The sequence below is a fragment of the Nuphar pumila genome, chromosome 8, assembly GCF_984573655.1.
Source record: "Nuphar pumila chromosome 8, dmNupPumi1.hap1.1, whole genome shotgun sequence".
Classification (NCBI taxonomy): domain Eukaryota; kingdom Viridiplantae; phylum Streptophyta; class Magnoliopsida; order Nymphaeales; family Nymphaeaceae; genus Nuphar; species Nuphar pumila.
Genome location: NC_143256.1, coordinates 109712856 through 109736238, shown reverse-complemented (window position 1 = coordinate 109736238; position 23383 = coordinate 109712856). Strand labels below are relative to the sequence as shown.

At 35.4% G+C, this 23383-nt stretch overlaps 1 protein-coding gene across 2 annotated transcripts in view; it reads left to right on the top strand.

Annotated features, from left to right (window-relative positions):
• LOC149830189 (putative beta-1,4-xylosyltransferase IRX9H) overlaps nucleotides 1–22073 on the top strand; it is a 77140-nt gene extending 55067 nt beyond the window's left edge. The window contains exons 3-5 of one of the 2 annotated variants that reach the window (XM_090016373.1): nucleotides 15916–16165; nucleotides 16296–16504; nucleotides 21949–22073. In XM_090016373.1, the coding sequence (XP_089872499.1) occupies nucleotides 15916–16165; nucleotides 16296–16463 (418 nt within the window). In that variant the 3' untranslated portion in view covers nucleotides 16464–16504; nucleotides 21949–22073. Of the gene's footprint in view, nucleotides 1–15915; nucleotides 16166–16295; nucleotides 16505–17044; nucleotides 17460–21948 lie in introns of those variants that run through there. The other variant, XM_090016374.1, reaches the window with a different exon arrangement.
• The last annotated feature ends 1310 nt before the right edge of the window (nucleotides 22074–23383 follow it).

The window sequence follows — 23383 nt, the reverse complement described above, 5'->3', positions numbered from 1 at the left end:
CGTAACGAGCCAATCGAAGCAAAATAAAGAGTTTTATTTTTTACCTTTAAATTTGAGCGAAATTCAGATTTTTTTGGGCAGAATTCAGAATTTAGTATTCATGTAACATATCGTTGAATGCGTCTCGGAATTCTGAGCGCAACGATATTTTACTTTTCTGAATTCGACTCCCGGTTTGCCCAGAAATTACATTTTTCTGAAAATTGAGCAGTTTGTCGAAATTGATACGGAGTTGGATCGGATTGGATCCAAGGCCTACGATTCGAACTAATATGGATTTGGGTCTTATTTAAGTTCTACTTAAATATGGATTTGATCCAGATCTTGATCCATTTTCGTTTTGGGTATGGGTTTGGATCTTGGATCCGGATCCGGATCCTTATCCAAATCCAAGCCCAATGTTTTTTCAGCTTTAAATTCAATGTAAAGCCTTAATTTGGAGTTTAATAAGGTTGATTGAGATAACTAGTTATGAATTTATAGATTTCGCTTTATGTTGTAGAACGATTAGAGAATCAGATCTTTATTGATCTTAAATCTTGATATGAGGTTATGCTTCGGTCTTTTGAGGAAAGATGAGGTCATTCTGATAATGACACCTTAAACGAAGTCATGACAGCTAGCCGCACAAGGCCTTGAGATATGAGAATAAGTTAAGGTTATTTCAGACAAAAAGTCTGTTAGAAATAGTAAGGACAACAAACAATAACCTGATTATGATAAAATACAGAGATCCCATTCAAGAAACAAAAGTTTATTAAGGAAACCACACATATATTTTGTTCAACTGAAACCTTTCTCAGGAGCTCATTATGAGTTGTCTTGATCACTTTAAAACATACATGTTTGGGATCACACACACATGTTGTGCATCTTTGTCAATACCGATTAACTAAGACTTCGATCTCTACGAAGTGTCATTCAAGGAAATTTCACGGACAAAATTCTTTTAAGGGGGTAGGATGTAAAACCTACGTTTTTCAGAAAAAAAGAGAGTTTAGTACAGGGGTCCACAGTTGGATCCACATTGCCAATGAGGCACAGATCCAACACTCGGTTGGATCCCGGGTCTCGGACCTGGGCAGCGCCCCGTGTAATGAAACCGTTAAAAAAAAATCTTTTTCGGACACGGGCCAGACTCGGACCCGACCTAGACCCGATAACCCCTTTAGGGTTATAACACCCGACGCATGGGGGGGGGGCGAGGGTGTTTAAAACCCTCTTACTCCCCCGCGCTGCTCTCCCTTTCTCCCTATGCGAGGAAACAGGAAACCCCATTGGGGTTTCCCAAATCTCCCCCCCTTTGTGCCCTTTAAAATCGTGCAGAGGGGAGAGAGGGCTCTCAACCTGCGCCCTCCCTGCTCCCTCACCTCCTCCTCTCTGCCTCCCGTCTCCTCCTCCTCCCCTTCCCCTGTGGCCACCGACGACCAAAGTCATCGGGGATCGTGCCAACAACCTTCACTCGCGGTAACCCTCACCGGAACCACCGTCGGCATCACCAACCCTCGTCGCCCTCTTCCTCCCTGTGTCCGACAGACACCCCTGCCGACTTCGCCTCGTTCCCCTCTGCTGAGATCTCGGACGATCGCTTGACACCCAGCATCGCCCCTTCGTCTCGCACTTCCGGCCACTGTGGCCCCGACATCGGCAGCTCGTCACTGGCCGTCTTCGCAGGTAACTCCTTTCCTGTGTCTTCTTCTCCTTCTGTTTCTTTCCTGTCAACCGTCAGGGGCTAAATCCCCTGCCTGTCTTTCTTTTCGGCAGCCATGGTTGTCCGGTAAGGGCTAAAAGCCCCTACCAGTTTTTCTGACAAGTCGGTAGGGGGCAACGCCCCTACCGCCTTGGTGCTTTCAGCAGGTGGGGGAGGGGAGATCCTCTGCTCCCACCTGTTCTTTCTTTTTCGTCAGGGAGGGGTTGATCTCCCTCCCTGTCTCGGCAAGGGAGGGCAAGGCCCTACCTACTCCCCCTCTCTCGCTTTCAGCGTGTCTGTTGCCCCTGGCTTGCTTACTCACTACTAGTGGGTGGAGCTTCAGGCATGCAATGAATGCATAGGCACATATTAGAATATAGATCAGATATGGATCCAGTATTGGATCCATATCCATATAGAATAGGTTCACGTGGTTGCTACATTATAATGTATTATACATTACTAACCAGGGGCAATCTTGCCATTGTAAAATATTATTGTAAACCTATTTTATACTAATGATGTTTAGTGCAGCACACAGAAAAAGAAGTATGCACTTTTACGCCCAGATTAATCGTTGCTTTGATACCATGTTAAAACTGCTTGGATTGGCGGTTCTATCGTGAATACCGAGAAGGAGGAGTGGAGAGGAGAGGAGAGGAGAGAGGAGAGGGGATTTCCTTGGAATCGGCAGCCACTTCTTTTTATACTAAACATCATTAAGGAGAGCGACGTGGAAACATGTATGTCTTCAATGAAGATCCAGCCTCCAGTGTCTTGAAGCCCAAGTCTGATCATGTCTATGAAAACGTCCTAAGTTTATCCAAATGTAATAAGCCAGATCTCTGGCATTCTTGTCTTGGTCATTGTAGTCAAGTCTTTATTGAAAAGTTAGTGTCCAATGGTTTTCTTTCAGAGTCTGTTTCATTTTCATTAAAGAATAAAATGTGTTCCAGTTGTCAAGTTTGCAAGAGTCATGTACTTCCTTTTCATCAAATAAATAAAAGATCTTCTATTCCTTTTGAGATAATATGTTTGGGGTCCAACTCCCAATCCTTCTTCTTCTGGAAGTAAATATTATGTATCTTTTATTGACAGTTTCTCTCGTTTTACCTGGATATTCTTCATGAAACGCAAATAAGAGGTTTTTCTTATTTTTCGTCACTTTCATGCCTATGTTAAAAATCAATTCTCCCAAAATATTCAAATTCTCCAATGTGATGGAGGTGGTGAGTATTCCTCCAAAGAGTTTTTAGATTTCCTCCAAGATAATGGGATACATCGTAGAGTTTCTTGCCCGTATACTCCACAACAAAATGGAATTGCTGAACGCAAACACAAACATATTGTGGAGAGTGCAATGAGTATGATGCATAGTTGTAATTTGGCCATCAACCTTTGGACAAAAGCTTTTCATACTGCCACCCATGTGATAAATCGTCTTCCTATGCCTATCCTTGAAAATCAGTCTCCCTATTATGTTCTCTTTGGTATACAACCTAATTATGATGAGTTACGAGTTTTTGGATGCACATGTTATGTACATGTTGACAAATCCATGAAAAACAAATTTCAGGACAAAACCTCTATATGCCAATTTGTAGGTTATGCAGATGAACACAAGGGGTACATGTGTTATGACCCTATCAATAAGAAGATCAGAATTTCTAGAAATGTTGTCTTTGATGAAAATAGCTTTCTAGAAAATAAAGCCAACTATGACCGTGAACATGGTGATATGGCTGATAATTGGTATAATCCATGGCTCAGTGCTGAACTTATCTCATATGCTGCTGAATGTACCACTTTGGCTCCTGAAAACATACATGATGAGACAGTTTCAGATAAGGTGTCGGAAACAGAATGTCAGAGATACAAAGGGAATGTCTACACCAGAAGACCCAGAGCGCAAACAGATGCACCTGTTGGAGAACACATGACATTCCCCAATGTAGAGGCACCAAGAAAATCAAGCAGGATAAGGCATCCAATTGAAAAATGGGTAAGTTACGATAACTTTTCTATGGATTTTCAGATTTTCCTATCCAAGGTTGAAAAACATGAAGAACCACTTGGATTTTGTCAAGCTGTTCAATCTGACAAATGGATTGAGGCGATGAATGAGGAAATAGAGAAACTTCATGAGTGTCGAACATGGGAGATAGTTGGTCGTCCCCCTGATAAAAATGTTGTTGGCTCAAAATGGGTGTATAAGATTAAATATAAACCGGATGGGAGCATTGAACGATACAAGGCACGTCTTGTTGCCAAAGGGTTTACCCAAGAATATGGTGAAGATTACAATGAGACCTTCAGTCCAGTAGTGAAAATGGGAACCATTTGCATTATCCTCGGCCTGGCCATTGAGCATGGGTGGAGCCTTAGTCAGCTTGATGTCAAAAATGCATTTCTTCATGGGGACTTAAAAGAAGAGGTCTATATGGAGCAACCTCAAGGTTATGCAGAGGGAGACCCAAAAGCATATGTATGTAAATTAACCAGAGCATTGTATGGTTTAAAGCAAGCCTCCCGGTCATGGTTTGAAAGCTTCTCCTCAGAGATTCAGAACCACAGTTTTATTCGTTCCCAACTAGACCATTCTTTATTCATATACAGGGATGGAACCACTGTAGTTTTCTTACTTATATATGTTGATGATATAGTGGTCACTGGTAATGCTCCAAAGCATATTCAACAAATTAAAGTTTTGCTGAGTATGCGATTTAAGATGAAAGATCTTGGAAAGCTAAGGTATTTTCTTGGTGTAGAGGTGGACAGACAGGATGGAGAAATGTCATTAACTCAACACAAATACACTCTTGATCTTTTGGCCAAAGCAGGAATGACATATTGCAAACCTGTGCCTACACCCAGTGTTGTCGATCAAAAACTCAGCATTTGTGACGGCGAGTTATATCCTGATGCAACCAAGTATCGCAGTTTGGTGGGCATGTTACAGTATCTTACTTTTACTAGACTAGATATTGTATATTCTGTAAATCAAGTATCTCAGTTTATGCATGAATCAAAGACTGGTCATATGGATGCCGTCAAGCGTATTCTCCGATATCTAAAAGGCACGGTGGGTGATGGACTCAAATATGCTCAATCTTCATGGGCAACACCGAAACATGACATATTGGCCTATACAGATGCAGACTGGGTAGGAGACCCAGATGAAAGAAGGTCGGTTTCTGGATACTGTGTTTTCATTGAAAGCAATCTTATCTCATGGAGTAGCAGAAAACAAAAAGTTGTGCCAAGGTCTAGCACAGAGGCAGAATATAGATCTATGGCAGCTACCACAGCAGAAGTAACCTGGGTTAGACATCTCCTTACAGAAATGGGAGAGAGTATCTCAAGTTCAACCCTCATGTGTGATAATAGAAGTGCTGTACAAATTGCTTTCAATCATGTTCATCACGGTCGGACCAAACATATTGAGATTGACCAACATTTCATCAGACAAAAGATAGCAGACAAAGAGATTAAACCGGTCTATGTGCCTTCAGAAGACCAAGTTGCTGATATGTTCACAAAAGGTCTCACAAGTAACTGCTTTTGGTATCTAAAGAACAAGTTGCATATGGTTCAATCCCATGCACAACTTGAGGGAGGGTATTAGAATATAGATCAGATATGGATCCAGTACTGGATCCATATCCATATAGAATAGGTTCACGTGGTTGCTACATTATAATGTATTATACATTACTAACCAGGGGCAATCTTGCCATTGTAAAATATTATTGTAAACCTATTTTATACTAATGATGTTTAGTGCAGCACACAAAAAAAGAAGTGGCTGCCGATTCCAAGGAAATCCCCTCTCCTCTCTCCTCTCTTCTCCACTCCTCCTTCTCGGTATTCACGATAGAACTGCCAACCCAAGCAGTTTTAACAACGCATAGGTGGTGTTGGCTTCGATGCCCGACGTCGTCGTGGCTGTGTTGTACTATGTTGCCACGAGGTGCCTGGGTACTTGGCTTCTCTGCATGTCCACCGTGCACATGTCTGTGTGCACGGTTGGTGCTTTTCGGGTCTTTGTGTTTGCTTTCCTCTTTGCCGCAATAGAATCGTGTCTCTACCCATTGCTGGCAGAGCTCTTTGTGCCTATTGCCAGATGGCTTGGACATGCGGTTTGTCAGGCCACACTGCAGCATGCTGTAGTGTGCTATTGTTATTGGTCCCCTTGCTGCTATGTAGGCTTTCGAATGTTCGGTAGGTGTTGGCTCAGGTAGGGAGTCATAGTAGCTCTCCTACCTGCAGTGACATTTTCAATGTCTGTATCGGCGTATGACGCTTCGCAGTGGCTTGGCCTTTAGGCCAGTACTACGACGTTTGCAAGGGATGCTGCCTGGTCGATCTTGCCAGTAGCCGTTTGCTTAAGCCATGCATGTGATAGTATGAACTAATCCAGACTGTGTATCTGTGAGGGGCTCATTAAATCAGTTATAGTTTGTTTGGTGCCCCCTGCTGCTGTTCCAAGAGACAGGGGGTTGGGCTCCCTGCCTCTATCATTTCATGCCTCTGCCTCCCTTAATGAATGCTAGGTTGGGTCCGGCTCGCAGATGAGTCCGCCCGCCCCTCCAGTTTTCTTTCAAATGGTTACTTGATTACCTTTTTCGCAGCTGGCGCGACAGAGCACGTTCGCCCCCGCGTCAATTTTGAGGTACGGGTCTCCTCTTTTGAAAATAAGTGAGAAATCGAATGCCGGTTCGATTTCATGTAATATCTTGGATGGAATCTATGGGAAAAACATGTATGTGGCATGTGCATGTTTTCCTTTGAACGCATGGAGGATAATCCATGGATCGTCCTTCATGGCTGAATTTTTGCGTATTTTTACCTTTTTTTTTCATGAAGTAAAAATTTTGTCCATGTATAACATAATTTTTATTCATGAAATGAGTGGTCCTATGAGGGACCCCTATGCTAAATATCGATTTCCAATGGTGGATTTTGATATGGGCTATGTATATGCATGCATATAGGCGTGGAAATAATGTTATATGCATATATTTTTCAGAAAACATATATGTAATGGCATGCTTATTGAAAGCATTGGATGAATAGGCATTGTTGAATAGGTATGTACAAATAGGTTTAAAGTTCACGTTAGATTTTTGATCATGCACATATAGCTTAATTGTTTGACAGTCATATGTGAATATGAACATATGTTTAAACTTGCATATTTGAGCCCCTAATTTTTAACTACATGTACGCATAATCCTAGAAATAATTACTATATGTTTCTTTAGTGGAGGCTTGCCTAGTCATGTGATTATTTTTCATAATTTTTGCTAAGTATGGTGGACTTAATCTGATGACCGGAGTTCTTATGCTTTAATTTGAATTTAGTATGTTGGATATGAATGCATGTCTGTTAACATGTTATTGCAAAGTTTGTTTTGGTACAGGTGCATACATGATATGAATGTGTGTAACCCTGAAATTCAATTTTTAGATCCGGGTTATGATCATGTGTGGATGTTAACACATGTTATGAATGAAAAGTTTCATCTGCTTACATTTATGGGATATGTTTAATTATCGTGCATTTATGGATTGGTTTTAAGTGCACGTGCATACATGAAATCGATGTGTGTTTAACATGTACAATCCTGCATAAATGTTCTCATGTACTTATGAATCATGAATGAATGCATGTGTGTTAAGTGATTACATGAAAACAATTTCACATGGATGGTGAACACATGCATATGACTGTGGTAGCTCATGCATGTTGTTAAATTGGTATGAATGAATGTGTATTTGGAATCATGTTGGTATCATTGCATATTGTTATGATTTTTGCATACGATGCATTGATGTTTGAAATGAATCAGCATGAGCCTGGTGGGCCTCGAGCTTTGGTTTGCTCTTTCGTTATGTATTTTAAATGCATCACAAAAATCACATTTGTTTTGATTGCTTTATATTGCACTGTTTTATGTGTTTTCACGAGCGGGAGTCCCATGATGGTTATCGCAGGGGTAGATGCGAGCTTTTGCCTTTGCTTTTGCATACTGATTTGCAAAACTCAATATTTGGCTTTTAATAAAAAGATAATAAATAAGAACAGTGTAATGTATGTTCTGAGATCTCTCATCGGAAGAATGAGAATCTTAGAGATTTGGTTTTGGGGGACCACGAGGATACAAAAAAGACTCTGTGTGCACTAATGTTTACCCATGAACCCGATATTGAGGTTCTTTCTCCTGAACACGGTTTTAGAGAGTCCGCCACTTGACCTTGGGGAGGTGTGTTCGATACAACTGTTGTTTTGGTATACCAATAAAGTAACACTATTGGATGTGGAGGTTCTTAGTATCCCAATATTAGATGTGGAGGTCTAATTTTTCGAAGGTGATTTGGTCGAGGGCTAAATTTTGAACCAAGTAAATAAAATACAACTTGTCTGTTAAGTTACCCTAGAAACCCTACTTGACCTCAGGAAATTTTATCTGTTTGGTGTATCCGCGAGCAATGGTAATTAAAAAGAGGAACTTAAATTGTGTGCATTTAATAGGGCATGTATATAGAAAGGAAAACTTTAAGGGAAGAAAATAAAGTGTTCATGCATTGCACATAAATCATGCATATTTCTGCTATGCATTAGATCATGCGCATTTTACCTGTTCCCTTAATTATTACATGTTGGTAAGTTTAAGTTCTAATGCATGTTAAATGTCTTGCTTACTTAAATTGTGATCTCTGTTATTGATTAATGTTCTTTCATGCTTAATAAATGCTCTTTGTTGCATGAATGTTAAATTGAATTATGTAATTGTCATAATTGCATTCCTCTGAACTATTGCAGGAAATCTTATCTGTGTTCTTTATACTCATTTATTTCATTAGAGGGATTCATATGCAGAATTCTTCGGATTTCTAACACCCTCTATTTGTGGTTTTTCGCCGTCGCAGAAGACCGGTGAAGCGACTAGTTTCTGGTATAGCTACGAGTGTCACACTTTTGCTGGACAGTTCATAGAGGGACAACATGACTCAGTCTTTTTCTTTATTTACTTTTATGTCATTAAAATAACTCTGATATGTCTGTTGCAATTATTGTTAGATACTCTTTCTTTTATGATTAATAAATAATGAGTTGCTATCGGTTGGGATGATAAGTGTAAGCTCTATTGTGGTTGGTTGTTTTATCCAATTGGGAGTGGAACTGTAAAGGCCTTGGGTTTCTGGGAAGACTTTCACAATGGTTTAAAAAAAAAAATCGCATTTTCAAGGGGTATGAGTTGGGGTCGTTACATCTTATGTATAAATAGGGGTGAACCCCCCTCTTGTTCTTTAATGCTCTTCTAAAGCATTCTAACACATTTTATAAGTATATTATGAATAAAATATTATTTATTTTTAATCTTGTTTTTGTGCCTTAATGCATGGTATTGCCCTTAGTGGCTCTTTGTATTGCCTAGGTTGACACCTTGTGGTCCCTTGATGGACTTGTGCATGTGCACTTTGTATGTATGTTATTTCATTACAAAAAAAAGTAAATGCTCTGATACCATTAAATGAAGTGAATAACAATCACTATAGAATGCCATTAAGGGCTAAGTGATCATAAACACACAAGGACCACTATTGGGACAAATATAATCTTACAAAGGACACAATCTCAATATTACAATCTCACAAGAGACAATGTAAAATATAAATCTGTATATCACTTCAAATGTGCTTGTAAAAGCATAAATTAATACAAGAGAATGACTTTGTCTATAGAGCCATTCAAGGAAGGAAGGGAGTCGTTGGACTGCCCCCAACAGTCATGTTGACTAAGACTCAATAAAAAGCAGAAAAATAAATAAAACAAAAAGACTATACAGCCCCTACTTGACTGTATTTATTACAAGACCAAAATACCCCTGATATATATATATATATATATATATATATATATATATATATATATATATACATTATATTTTTACACCAGTTTCAAGTTTAACTGTGTCCATAAAGTGTCATGGTGTGTCTAGGTGTTGTGTCAACATGGATACACAAGATAGGTGAATTGTGTTTGTGACAAAGATCTCTAGGAGGCACAATATTAGTTACTATAAATTGTCTGCTGAAATGAATTAAATTGAATATTGTTTATATCACTTGTAATGGTCCATAATAATTGTTGAAAGTCTGGACCTGTATCTGATTAATACATATGTGGTGTTAAGATAGATGTATTTTTCCTTGTATATATACGTATGTATATATATTCTTATGTATAATATATATCTTCATATATATTATATATAATATGTATATATATTTTTATTTATATATAATATATATAGTTATATATATATATATATTATATCTTAGTCAACCTTGGTTGACTAAGCCTTAGTTAACCAAGGTTGACTAAATTCTAACCATTGGAGGCTAGTCCAATGACTAGAATTCTAGTCATTGGACTTGCTCCAACCACTAGAAGGCTCCTCTTTCTCTCCTTTATCTCTCTATTTTCTCTCTTCTTTTGTCTATATATATGAGTGGGTGGGTGCCTTTGGAAGGTGAAAGAGTGATGAGTAGTTTTAGGGTTTGTGTGATTTGAGTGTATTGTAGTGAGGATTAAAAGTAATTTTCTTTTGTATTTTTAATGTTCTTTATTAATGAAGATATTCATTCATACTCTGTGTGTTATTTTAGTTCTTATGTTTTTGTTCAAATGTATTATGTTCTTGGAGTCTATTATGGAGTGTATTGGGATCCATGCCATTTCGTGACATGGTATCAGAGTAAATCATCATGGTCTTGGAAAAGATTTGTATTTATGAATAGTTTGGATTTAAGATTTTGCATTCCGGTTTGTATCTTTATGTTTCTATCTTTATATGTATGGTAGGTGGTTTTTAAAAGGGTTATATTAAAATTAATTTTTTTTCTTTTGAAATTAGAATTAGAGATTGTTGTCTTTTGATATATGAAATATATGTTTTGGATTATGAATATCTAGTGAAAAATTATATTTTGTAAAAATATGTAGTTTCTTATAATCTTATGTGTTCATATTTTGAAAAAATTTAAATTTCATGTTTGAATATCCTTTAACTTATGTGTATGCATGGACTATCTTTGGGATTTTTAATATATTGTATGTTTTTTTAGATAATTTTTAAATTATGAGACCAAGCATGAATTTTTAATGATATATTATGTGAACTATTTTAACATAAATGTTTTTCTATGCTCTCATAAGGTCTTTCTATCATCATGTGAATGTGTTATTCCATGTATGTTTAAGTAATATTGCTTTATTATTATATGACTTATTAAGATTATTTTCAAATTAATGACTTGTGTTAGATTAAGGAATTCTTGGTATATGCCTCAAGTAGTCTTTATGATTATTATTGAATAGCATAAGCATGACTTGTCATCATGTACTCAAATGCATATTTTAATGATATTAAATGTGTTTCTCTATTATGTATTGTATCTTTCTCTTAGTAGATTCTTGTCTTTATGTTTCCTCTTGAGCATTGTTAAAACTTATTTTTGAAAGACTCTTGTATGCTTGTCGTTTAACCCGTAGTGACTTTATGTGCTTTTGCTCATTGGTGGTTTATTGATTTGGGTATTTGTATACTCTTAAAATTCTTAGTGGTTTCTTTTTTATGCATTGATATTTTATATCCTACGTCTTAAAGATTTTATATTTGTTGCATTGTGATAAAATTTCTTATGACATGTAGGTTCATGATTAGAGATAATTATGTATGTTATTAAACTTCTATCTATAGATCTTTATGAATCTTTATATGTTTGCCTTCAATTGTCTCATGGTAGACTTATGATTTAGATTTAGCTTATTAAAAGCTATTATTCTTGTCTCTTTATTGATTTTTATTGGATAGTTGTATGTAATGTGCTTTAGTGCATGCGTTCCTTGATTGGTGGATTTATGATTCCATTATCTCTTTAAAGGTACCCCCAACTTCATAAATTTCATCTCTTCTATGGTGATTGCTTAATTTGGGCATGATCCTTGTTCATTATTTATGAAAAATAGTCATGAGACTTTGTGTATTGCATATAATTGCATCAATTGACATATTGTTATGCATATGATTGCACTATATTCATTCTAAGTTTTTTTTATCTTTATTGAATTTGATTTGAAACCTTGTTTTCTTGAAATCGGTTCTTTTATATGAACTTACTTATTTGGAAATTTATTTCTGTGAGTATTTATTGCCCTAATATGGCATTAGTTTTGTCTATTATAAAATTTTATATGATGCGTCATTTATTTTTGGCCTTGTTGTTGTTAGAACAAAGTTAGCTATTGAGGTGAGTTATGTGTGCACCTCAAATCATTTTATCAATTTGTAATTATCAAAGTTTATTAATGTCGTGATGACACATGTCTTAAATCTAATTGATAGTTCATTAGCCTTTGGATCCATGTTGACTTTGTTTGAACTAGAGATGTTTGTTGGGGTGAGTTGTGTGCACCTCGTTTTTTTATTAGTTTTGATTGTTGGCTTATAGTTCCGCTCTAACTGACGGTTGTTTGATCTCTGGTTCTATGAGTGTATTCTATCACTCGTTTGTTTATTTGACCATTATTATTGTGTTAGATGCTCATAATTATATTTATCTGTGATGACTATCTATTTCTGAAACATGTTTCAAAAGATTGTTAAATTTTATATCCTTATTATTTTTGGTGACATTAGTTTGTTTTCATTACAAAGTCTCTTACCTCATGCGTTTCCTCCTATTATGCCTCTTATCTAAGTGTCATTATATGTAAACAAAAGATGTTTATTCACACATTTGTGTGTTTGTTTAGTCCATTAGTGACATTATGATTATGCTCTTGTTCTAGTCACTGATACACTTGTTTTGAGTGTCACTATATGTATACAATTGATATTTATTCACAATTTTGTGTGTTTTTAGCCCATTAGTGACATTGTAATTATGCTCTCATTCTAGTTTCTGATACACTTGTTTTTTAGTGTCATTATACGTAGACAATTGATATTTGTTATTCACACTTTTGTGTGTTTTTAGCCCATTAATAACATTATGATTATGCTCTCGTTCTAGTCGCTGATACACTTGTTTTGAGTGTCATTATATGTAAACAAGAGATGATTATTCACACTTTTATGTGATTTTTAGCCCTTTAGTGACATTGTGGTTATGCACAACATTCTAGTAGCTAATACACTAGATTTGTGAGGATTTGAGGTCTAGTGAGGTGATTGCTTGTAGTGATCAAACTAGTGTTAAGATTTGCTAATATCATTCATTGTGATATTTAAATCTCTTTATAAAATTTCTAAACTCATTTTCTCTTATATGATATATGGTTATTGAAATATTTTCATGCGTCTTGCATTAAATATGCTTTAATTGCATGATCAAGTATATTTTAAATGTATTCCATGATTGATTGTCTTGCGAGATTTGCATAAATCTAATCGATGCTTTTTCTAAGCATATGTTAATGAAATATTTCTCATTTTTGCTTGTGACTCTTTGAGAGTTGTTGATATGTATCTCCATTGGGAGATTCCTTGATCTAAGCATTTCTTGACATTTATGAGATTTTAAATCTCTTCATATTTCTTATAAGGATTTTCATTATTATCTATTAAAATTGGTCAATCAGTGATTTTTTCATTGGTTCTAAATTATTGTATGGTTCATTTATATGTGCATTAGTTGTGTTCAAATATTGCTTCTAATTGATCTATGTTTGTTTATATCTTTCGCTGTGTAAACATGTTTTAAAAGAAAATCTATCTATGAGAAATTTTATCTCCTTTGTGGGATTTTATGAGTTAAACTCTTTTGTGAGTTATTGATATTGTTTGAAAGTCCATGCCTTAGTGTGTTTTTTGATAGATATATGTGTGTATTGATTTTGAATGATGTATGTTTTCATGAATATTTAAAGCAATTAATGATTTATGAGTTTATCTTTGAGATATTTTCTACATGCATCCTTCCTTTTGATAATATGCAATTATGTTCTCTTGTGAATTAAGAAGTAGGTTTTCTTAAAATTATCTACTGAAGTAAGTCTTTCTCTATGACTATTATGTTTGAAAAATTAATATTTTTTCTTAATGAATTATTGTTTTTTTAAAAAATGTTAAATTGGTTTATTAAATATTTTTCTATAACTTGTATTTTTTGCGTGCTTGGCCATCCTCTCTCCATAACATATAGCTAATATCTTTTGAAATCTTCCTATGATTATATATATATATATAGTTGGAATATTTTGTTAGCTCTATTTGCAAATTTTCAAGAATTGATGATATTAAAGATTCTAAAGATCTCCTTTACAATGGAGCATATGATTGAAGAATAAGAATACCCTTTAAAGAAGCACCAAATGGAAGCACTTGATGAAATCAATGAAGGCATTTTATGTAATGGGTTCCTTCTTATTATAATTTCAAGCTTACAGTGAGTTACCGTAAGTTTGAGGGGGGGGGGGTATTAAGATGAATGTATTTCTTCTTGTATATATATATCATAGTCAACCTTGGTTGACGAAGCCTTAGTCAACCAAGGTTGACTAAATTCTAGCCGTTGGTGGCTAGTCCAACAGCTAGAATTCTAGCCGTTGGACTAGCTCCAATGGCTAGAAGGCTCCCCCTTCTCTCCTTTATCTCTCTCTCTTTTCTCTTTTTTTGTCTATATATATGAGTGGATGTGTGCCTTTGGAAGGTGAGAGCATGATGGGTAGTTTTAGGGTTTTGTGTGATTTGAGTGTATTGTAGTGGACATTAAATATAATTTTCTTTTGTATTTTTAATGTTCTTTATTAATGAAGATATTCATTCACACTCTGTGTTTCATTTTAGTTCTCATGTATTTGTTCAAATGTATTATGTTCTTGGAGTTTATTATGGAGTGCATTGGGATCCATGCCATTTTGTGACAATGTGGTACCACCGAATTTGTCTTCGGTGCTTTCAAGGAAATTGTCAAAGCTCAAGTGTCAAAGTTTTGCACTTCCCTTCCGTAGCTTCTTTGGCATGCACACTTAATCATATGCAGATTTTGAAGCACAAGGTGGTGAGATTTTCAGTATACAAAAAGCATGCAAAAACTCGCATCACATGCCTTCACATTTGAGCTGAAAGATTGATGCTAATGTCTTTTAGTCATGTTAGATATAATTAACATTATCTGGGAAATTTTCTGATCGACAACCACTTGAATATCTTATAAGGAGGCATTTCCTGTGCTGATGTAAGCAGTCAATTTTAGTTGATATAAAACCCGCTTGCAATAGCATATCCTGAAGTAATGGAGCTTCTTGTCATTACACTATGTGATGTTGATGTGTTACAAGATCTGCTAGGGGCCATAGCTGCAAAGAGAATTTATCTTCCCTTGGTACATTTTTCCTTTTTGTTTGAACAATCAGGACAAGGATTTTAAACATTCCTTAAGTTTGCCTTCGTAATTGTATATAAGCCTAGATTTTTGGCATTATCTTAATTATTTGGCACATTTTCCTCTGGAGGTCATTGTTACATGTCTCCAATTTCAAATTTCTAGGAGGCAGTGAGCTGCTTCCAAGTGACCATTAAAACTGGCTTATTCTTCCTTTGACCATCATGCAAGAAACTTTCTTGCAATTGGTTAAACTTGGTAATATGCATCTTTCTTTAGCTCAGGAGATTTGGCCATGTTCAGTCTGCCTTCTTTTTTCGGACCAAAATCCACTATTGCAGTTGAGAAGAATAATTGATTGAATATTTGGTGTTGGTCATCATTTTTAGATAATACAGAACTAGGGTCTTGGGAAAGTTTCCCTTCTTTTTTTTTTCAAAAACTTTTGACCAGAGTGTTACTAGGATATTATACTTATGGAAATCACCTACTGTTTCCCCCTTTTCATTTTTCCATTCAATCTTTCTTCATACTGAAGCTTCGGAGTACTTGTAGTTAGTTATATTTGTTGTTTGCATAATATGTGCTATTGGCCAAATGCTATTGCCATTTTGATCTTATAATACACTGAAACAAAACATTGGTGTTTACGTTTGCAAAAAAATATTTTAATTGTCTCCAGACTAAACTTAAATGGGATAATCATACTTCATGTTTCTTTATCACAAGCTCTTCTGGTTGACAGTTTTTCAGCAATTCTTGATTTTTTCTTCTTTTTCCTTTCCTTCTTAATGAGAGTTTTGATGTGTCTATTTACTTGGGTGCAGACGTTTTGGAACTTGGCCTGTTGCCATGCTTGTGAAATCAGGAAACAGGGCTGTATTAGAGGGACCTGTTTGCAATGGAAGTCAAGTTATTGGGTGGCATACAAGTTTAAGAAGAAAGGCCTTTTGTAGGTTCCATGTTGATATGTCTGGCTTTGCCTTTAACAGTACCATACTGTGGGACCCTAAAAGGTGGCAACGTCCTACTGCTGTGCCCATTAGGCAACTGGATACGGTCAAGGAGGGTTTCCAAGTGAGTTTCACGTCTCCTAATACGATATTCAAGTTTTTTTTTTGCATTTTCTGCTAATATACAATTTCCTGTCTTGCCAAATGGAAAGTGCTAGGACATGTGTAACTTACTAACAAAGCAACTCTTGCAGGCAACTACATTTATAGAACAAGTAGTTGAAGATGAAAACCAAATGGAAGGCATGCCAGATGGCTGTTCAAGAATCATGGCTTGGAATCTACATTTGGAAGCGCCTGGACTTTCTTTTCCTCATGGCTGGGTCATGCAAAAGTATTTGGATGTGGTTGCTTCTCTATAGTAACGGTCTTTCATCCATATGACAGTACCAATGGCGACAAGGTTTATCTCTTTCCAGTTTCTTTCATTGAACAGATTACTGAACACTGCAGATCATATAGTTCTCACAGTTACCAACAGAACTTCTTCGAACTGATTCATGTCCCTATGTCTTAGCATCATCATATCAAGTATCTTGCTAGGGTCAACTTACCTACATCCACAATCCTCAACTTGAGGTCTTGGTCCAAGTTGAGCCAAACTATTTCAGCCATCTCCCCCCCCCCCCCCCTTCACTGACCACACATTGGCTGGCTCCGGTTGGTAAAACCCTTGCGGTCCCCTTTAAGCATCTGTTACCAGCATGCTTTTTATATAGTAAAGAACTGCTTAATCCTTTGGCAATATCTATTCATCATGCGTGCAGACTTCTTTGGCAGTTCCTGACATTTTGGTCTGTGAAGCACATATGATCATGCATAAACTTTATTTGTATTTGTCAAAATATATTGTTTGACATGAAAGTTTATTGTTTCTTCAGTTGAATGACATTGATTTTCTGTTGCAGTTGCCACTTTATTTAGTTTTTGGTTTTGTTCTCAGGTAAAATATGCATTCTTTTTTGTGTGCGGGTCCCTTTGATGTACTTGGGCATGGATCCATTGAGAGCTGCTGGCTTTCTACTCAATGATCACCTGTCACCATTGCTGCCTGCATCACCACAACTGGTGTGCACATTAGCAGCATCAACCTCTCATTCATGTACTTGCTGTTCGTCCAGGGCAGAAAATTGTGGCCGAGTTCCATTGTGCTCTTCTATTTTTAATTTTGTCATTCAGCAGATTCTTGTTCTTTTCCATGTGTAAAATTAATTCTAGTTTTGTCACCCATATCTGCTTTGGATCTTCAAACACAAAACTAGTCTTCGTTTCTTGAATTGTCCAGCTATTGTAAGTCATCTATTTGGAAGATCCCAGGATATAATAGCTATGTTATGAAATATTGTTTCTTGAGAAAATTTAGTGTAATTTTTATGGTTGTCAAAGAGAATCTATTGAATCATTCCATCTTGTTGTCTAGTCATTTTTTTCTCAACGTCTGCATTGTATTACCTCCTCTTTAAATTTGTCCCAACAGATTGTGCTTTGTCTAAGACACGGAGACTGAAAATCTTGTGATATTTTTTGAAATTTTCACGAATTGTGAAAATCTTGCCATACTTATGTGAGTTGGGCATGTGTTGGTATATGGACGGCATCTCAATGAATCCATCTTGGATTTGATTGTTTTGTTGGATTTGGACATTCGGTATCACCCTGGAAGGATCTAGTGGGTCCTTAGATTTAGGATCCATTTTAGAAGGCAAAAGACCTTGATCGAGGTCTCTCAAATCTTTTAGCGCAGAAGTTTGGTCTTATTGAGCTATTTTCCTAAGCTCTTCTCTATTTTTTTATCTTGTTTGCAGCGTCACTTATGAAGTGTGTGCTTGTAATTGTTCTTCACTAAAACACTACACTATTACAAGGATTGGGGTGGGGGGGGGGGGGGGGGATGGGGGGGGTCGTCTAGCCTTTGGCTTGGTTACAAGTTATCAAAATAAGATAAACTTGAACTCCTTTCACACACTTATTAAAAGGGAGGCTGCTGCCTTCTAGGCTACATTCAGCCTTAACACAATCCTCTGCCTCATAACAGACAACTCACAAGAGTGTCGTCTGAGGGAGGTTCACAGACTCAATAGAATGTGATAGATCTGCAGGAAAGCTTGCTGCGGCAGTGGAAAAATGCAGTCAAGTCCTGATGTTGCACATGTTGGATGAGTTGCGGCAAACGGCGCATTGCAGGAGGCGGCGCGAATGAAGACACACACTGCAGGATAGGCACAGAGTGCGCAGTGTCACAAATGATATTCTTTTTCTCAGAGCCCTTGATTGAGCATGACTTCACATCCATTGATCTCATAGACGATGAAGGATCACCAGAGATCTGTCTGACTGAGGACGTAAAATCTAGCGCTTTATGTGAGGTAGCTTATATTTGTGATGTACTATTAGTAGTTCTATTAATTTTCTATTTTTGGAAAGTTTTTTTCTTTCATGAGTTAGATGCCAGATTATGTATGCATTGTATTTTTGGTATACTTTTATGAGTTGCATAACAGGTAGACAGGTGAAACCTATACAGAGCCATTCACATGCCGTATCAGGTAAGGTTCCACAGCGTGGATAAGGTGACTTTTACTACTCTTGTCCCATTTATTTTCATTCTCATATACATTTACTCAGTTTCATACAAGCATGAGGGAGTGCCACTGAGGACAATGTCATTCAAGCACGGGGGAGGGTGTAGTTTGCACACTCAATTTTTTTTTGTCTTTGTACATGCACATTGATGACAACTCATAAAAATTTGGCTTTTTAAGGAATGAGTTTGACCTTTATATGAATGCTTTACATAATCTAATATTTTTAGAGAATTTTTAAGCAACGCCAAAACTCTGACATTGATCTAGAAAAATCATGGTTTTTTATGTAGATTTTAAAAAAATGGCGATAGATGCATGTTAAAGTTTAGTTTGAATCACAAATATGAATATGCACAGTTATTTTTGAAAAACTAAGCAAATGAACAACATTGAAAATAAGAGTTCAAAAGTAAAAAAGAGCATACGTTTAGTTGTTTGATCTCTTCGTAATCCCTAGTAGCTGAGCTCAGACACAAGTTGAAGTGTTTGAGTTCCATGTTGAAAATGATAACAAATGTAGTCACTTCTTTGTCTAAGTAGTTACTTCTTTGTCTAAGTTGATATCTGTAGTCTATTTTGTTTGAGCAAGTAGAGCTTAAAGGGTGTTTATACCTGGTGCCCTAAAGCCATCTGGTTTGGGAGTCACCGGCCTGAAAGCCCGTTAAATAGACTTTATAGAGAGCATAGTAGATATTGACATTGCACATGATAAGAAGTAAGTTATACATAAACTATAAAAATGAAATGTCTAGTGACTCAAGCAATTAAGTTTGAGGGATATTTTGTATCTAGTGCCCTAAGGTCGTCTGGCCTGGGAGTCACTGACCCAAAGCTTGTTACACGGGTCACGGAAACTGAAAATTTGATATAGTGCTCAAAAAAAAAAAAAAGAAAAAGTGTAAAAAATTGAAAATTTGAAAAAAGAAAGAGCATAAAAGAAAAAGTTCACTGCTTAAATATAATTATTGAGAAAACTTGTGCAGAAAACATATGAGTGAGGATAAGTAAATAATGACATGCGTGCATTTATTTTTTGAGAATAAAGCATAAATGATTCTACTATTTAGAAAAGTGAAAGAAAAAAATTTATTTTGTGGTGGCCTATAAAAGACTAATCATGTTTTGAAAATGTAATGGTATGAAATATTTGTGAAAACAAACTCCTTAGTTGCCTAATGCTTTTTGAAATTTAAATCTTTATGCATACATGACAGAGATGTTTGTGGGTAACATCACTGCAAACCCTCATGAGACCTTACTCGTCCACTAGGGTAACCCAAGGGTTTAAAGGGAATGTTGCATACGCTAAATGCAATCGTGATTCCTACGAAAGTGAATTAGGTTTTTGTTTTGGTTAATTTGTTATTTTTGCTTTTTGCTTCAATTTGCTCGAGGACTAGCAGACGATAAGCATGGGAGAATTTGATCATGCATATGTTTTTTCATTTTATTCACATTAGTTTATACATGATTGTTAAAAACCTAGTCTTATCGATATTTTTGAGAAACTGCATTTAAATTAAAAATAAAAGAAAAATCATGTTTTTAAATACTTTTCTGCATTTTTCAATGCTTACTTTTGTTTAGGACGTTTTGATTAGTGTTTTAATTAGTGTAGAAGTGTCTAAGTCATAGTCTATTTGGTTTAGGAGAGGTAGCTTTGTGAAACATGTTTTTCATAAACACTGTTTTGAAAATTTTGAAAATATATTAGAGTTTTTTGAGAAAAACATGTTAACCTAATCCTCATAATATAAATAGTGTTTTTGAGAGAGAGGAAAACATTTTTCCTCCTCTGTAGCTTGCTCCCCCCTCCCTCTCTCTTCTCTGCCTCCCCTTCTTCCTTTCTTTTCCTTTGTTCGATCGACCAGTTGCCTACCTCTTTCTTCTTGCTCCTTATACTTTTCACTCTTTCTTTTAAACCTTGTCGTCGCCGGTTCCTCACATCCTCTCTGTTGGAGAGAGAGCGGAGTTCATTCGGCTGCACAGGTAAAAACCAAATTCTTCTTCTTTCCCTTTCTCCGTAGTTTAGTTTCATAGCATGCATTGTAGTTAGATTTTCATTATTTTCATGGCATATTGTATGATTTAATTTCAACATATCATATCATTGTTTCTTGTTTTCGAAAAAGAAAAAGAAAAATATATAGAAAATAATAAAATAATTAATTTTCTTGGATTGTGTGCAAGTAGATAATCGTAGGTTTATTCTAATTTCTGATTTTTTTATTCATGTTTCTTGCTGTGCTTCTAGTTAATTAGTTTAATTTAGGAATTAGTTTAATTAGAAATAACCTAATAGAATCACTTTTATTGAATAACGTTTTTCATAGTTTGCATTTTTCTTTATTTTTTTTCTTTTTTAGACTAATTAAAGCTGACATTTTCTGGTTGATATTAACAAGTTAGTTAGTTATTTATCTCTTAAGTAGTTGTTTTAACATGTTAATTTAGTTTGATTGATTGATTGATGTTTGTTAGTTTTCTTGACCGTAGAATAAATAGATTGCTTGTTCGATAAAGTAGAGTAGATAGTTAATTATTTTCTTTATTATTATTATTATTTTTCTTTCATCAAATTAGAATAGAATTATTTCTTGTGTTCAGCAATTAGTTTAGAATTTATATTCCCAGCACTTAGATTTTTAATTTAGTTATTGATTATCGTTTTTCCTTAGAAATTACATTAGCTGATTTAGGTAGATTTAAATTCCAACAATTAGTTAGTTTTACTTTCATGCTAAATCTGATTTTTTTACATCAATTAAATTTAATTAAGTTCAGTTTATGTCAGTAGATTAATTAGAAATTAATTAGTTAATTTAAATTATTTGAATTACATTAGCCGATTTTGGTTAATTAGTTAATTTGTTGATTGCTTGCTTAACTAGTTGATTAAATTCCTTTTTAGAATTCAGTTAGTATAGCATGTAAGTTAAATTAATGTAGTTTGTTTTATAGTTCACATTTTCTTTTAGTAGTTAATTAGTTTAGTTTATTTCTTGTTATTTGCATTAGTTAATTCCATAACTTGTTTCTTGTTCCTTGTTAGTTAGTTAATTAGTTATGCTAATTTGTCTGTTAGTTAGTTGATTCATGTTAGTTCTTAGTTAGTTATAGAATTAGCTATGTTATTTTGTTTTTTTAGTGTAGTGTTATTCCATAGTTTATTAAGTATTTTTGTGATTTTTTGTAAAACTAACCCTTAATGTTTTTGTAGTTTTTCATTGTATCTTTGTGTTTTGTTTGTTTATTTTTGCAGGGAAGCATTTAGACGTGCGGTGAACCCTCAAATCTACCCTCGAAGAGCCTCTGAGGTCTCTAAAAGGTCCCCTCAAAAGGCCCTTCAGGCCCCTCAAAGAGCCCTCAGGGAAACCTCATGTCTAATGAAAACCAATAATGAAGGAAGAGAACTAAAGACTCAAAGCACTGAAGACTTTTTCTCTTATTTTTAGATTAGGATTTTAATTATTAATTCATTGGGTTTGTAATAAAATCATTTGTTTTTATTTGTTTAAGCCCTTTGCAGGGGCAATACTCTTAGTTTATTTATTTATTTAATTGATTTTATTTTCAAGGCAATAAAGAGTAGCTTAGTTATTTGTGAAATATAAAGTATTTTTTCTGTTCCCTGAGTTTGACCCAGACTTCACCACTAGTGTGAATCAGTTTTTATTATTTGGTGTCTGACTTTCACATTGCTTTTATTAAAAATATTATTTTAAAAATCATTTTCATAAAACTCACATCAATAGCCTTGCTCATGAATACTAAAGGAAATTCATTTTATAGGAGAACTGCTTCAATTTCATAGTCACTTGCATCAGCTTCAATTACAAACTCATTTGAGAAATTCAGTAATGACAATATTGGAGTACTAGCCATGGCTTCTTTAAGTAAGGTGAATGCTTGGTTGACTTTTTTATTCCATTCAAAAGCATTCTTTTTTAATAACTGTGTAAGGGGAGCGACGATCATTCCATAACCTTTGATGAACCTTCTATAATACCCAGTTAGTCTGAGAAAATCTTTCAACATTTTGGTGGTCTTTGGCACAAGCCATCCTTTCATATCCTTTATTTTATCGAGATCCGACATCACCCCATCCTTTGAGACAATGTGTTCAAGGTACAAGACTTGAGGTAAACCAAACTCACATTTAGACCTTTTTGCATATAAGGTGTTTTCTTTTAGAATTCTCAAGGCTTCATTGACATGTCGTAGATGTTCTTCCCAACTTCTACTATAGATGAGAATGTCGTAAAAAAACCAAAATGTATCTTCTCAAGAATGATCTAAAAATATCATTCATGGTTATTTGAAATGTTGTTGAAGCATTTGTAAGACCAAAAGGCATAACAAAGAACTCATATTGCCCATCATGAGTTCGAAAAGCAGTCTTATATATGTGATTTTTGGCCATCCTTATTTGGTGATATCTCGCTCTCAAATCTAACTTGGAGAAATATTTAGTTTCATGCAATTCATCAAGTAACTCTTCAATAACCGGTATGGGATATTTATCTTTGATCATGATATTGTTAAGTGCTCGATAATCAATGCAAGTATTATCCTTCTTTTTTATTAGCAAGGCTAAAACTTAGTCTAATAATTTCACTTTCCAACATTTCTTTCACCATTTCTTTCATGACCTCTTTTTCAGTGACTGCATAATGATATGGCCAGATGCTTATTGG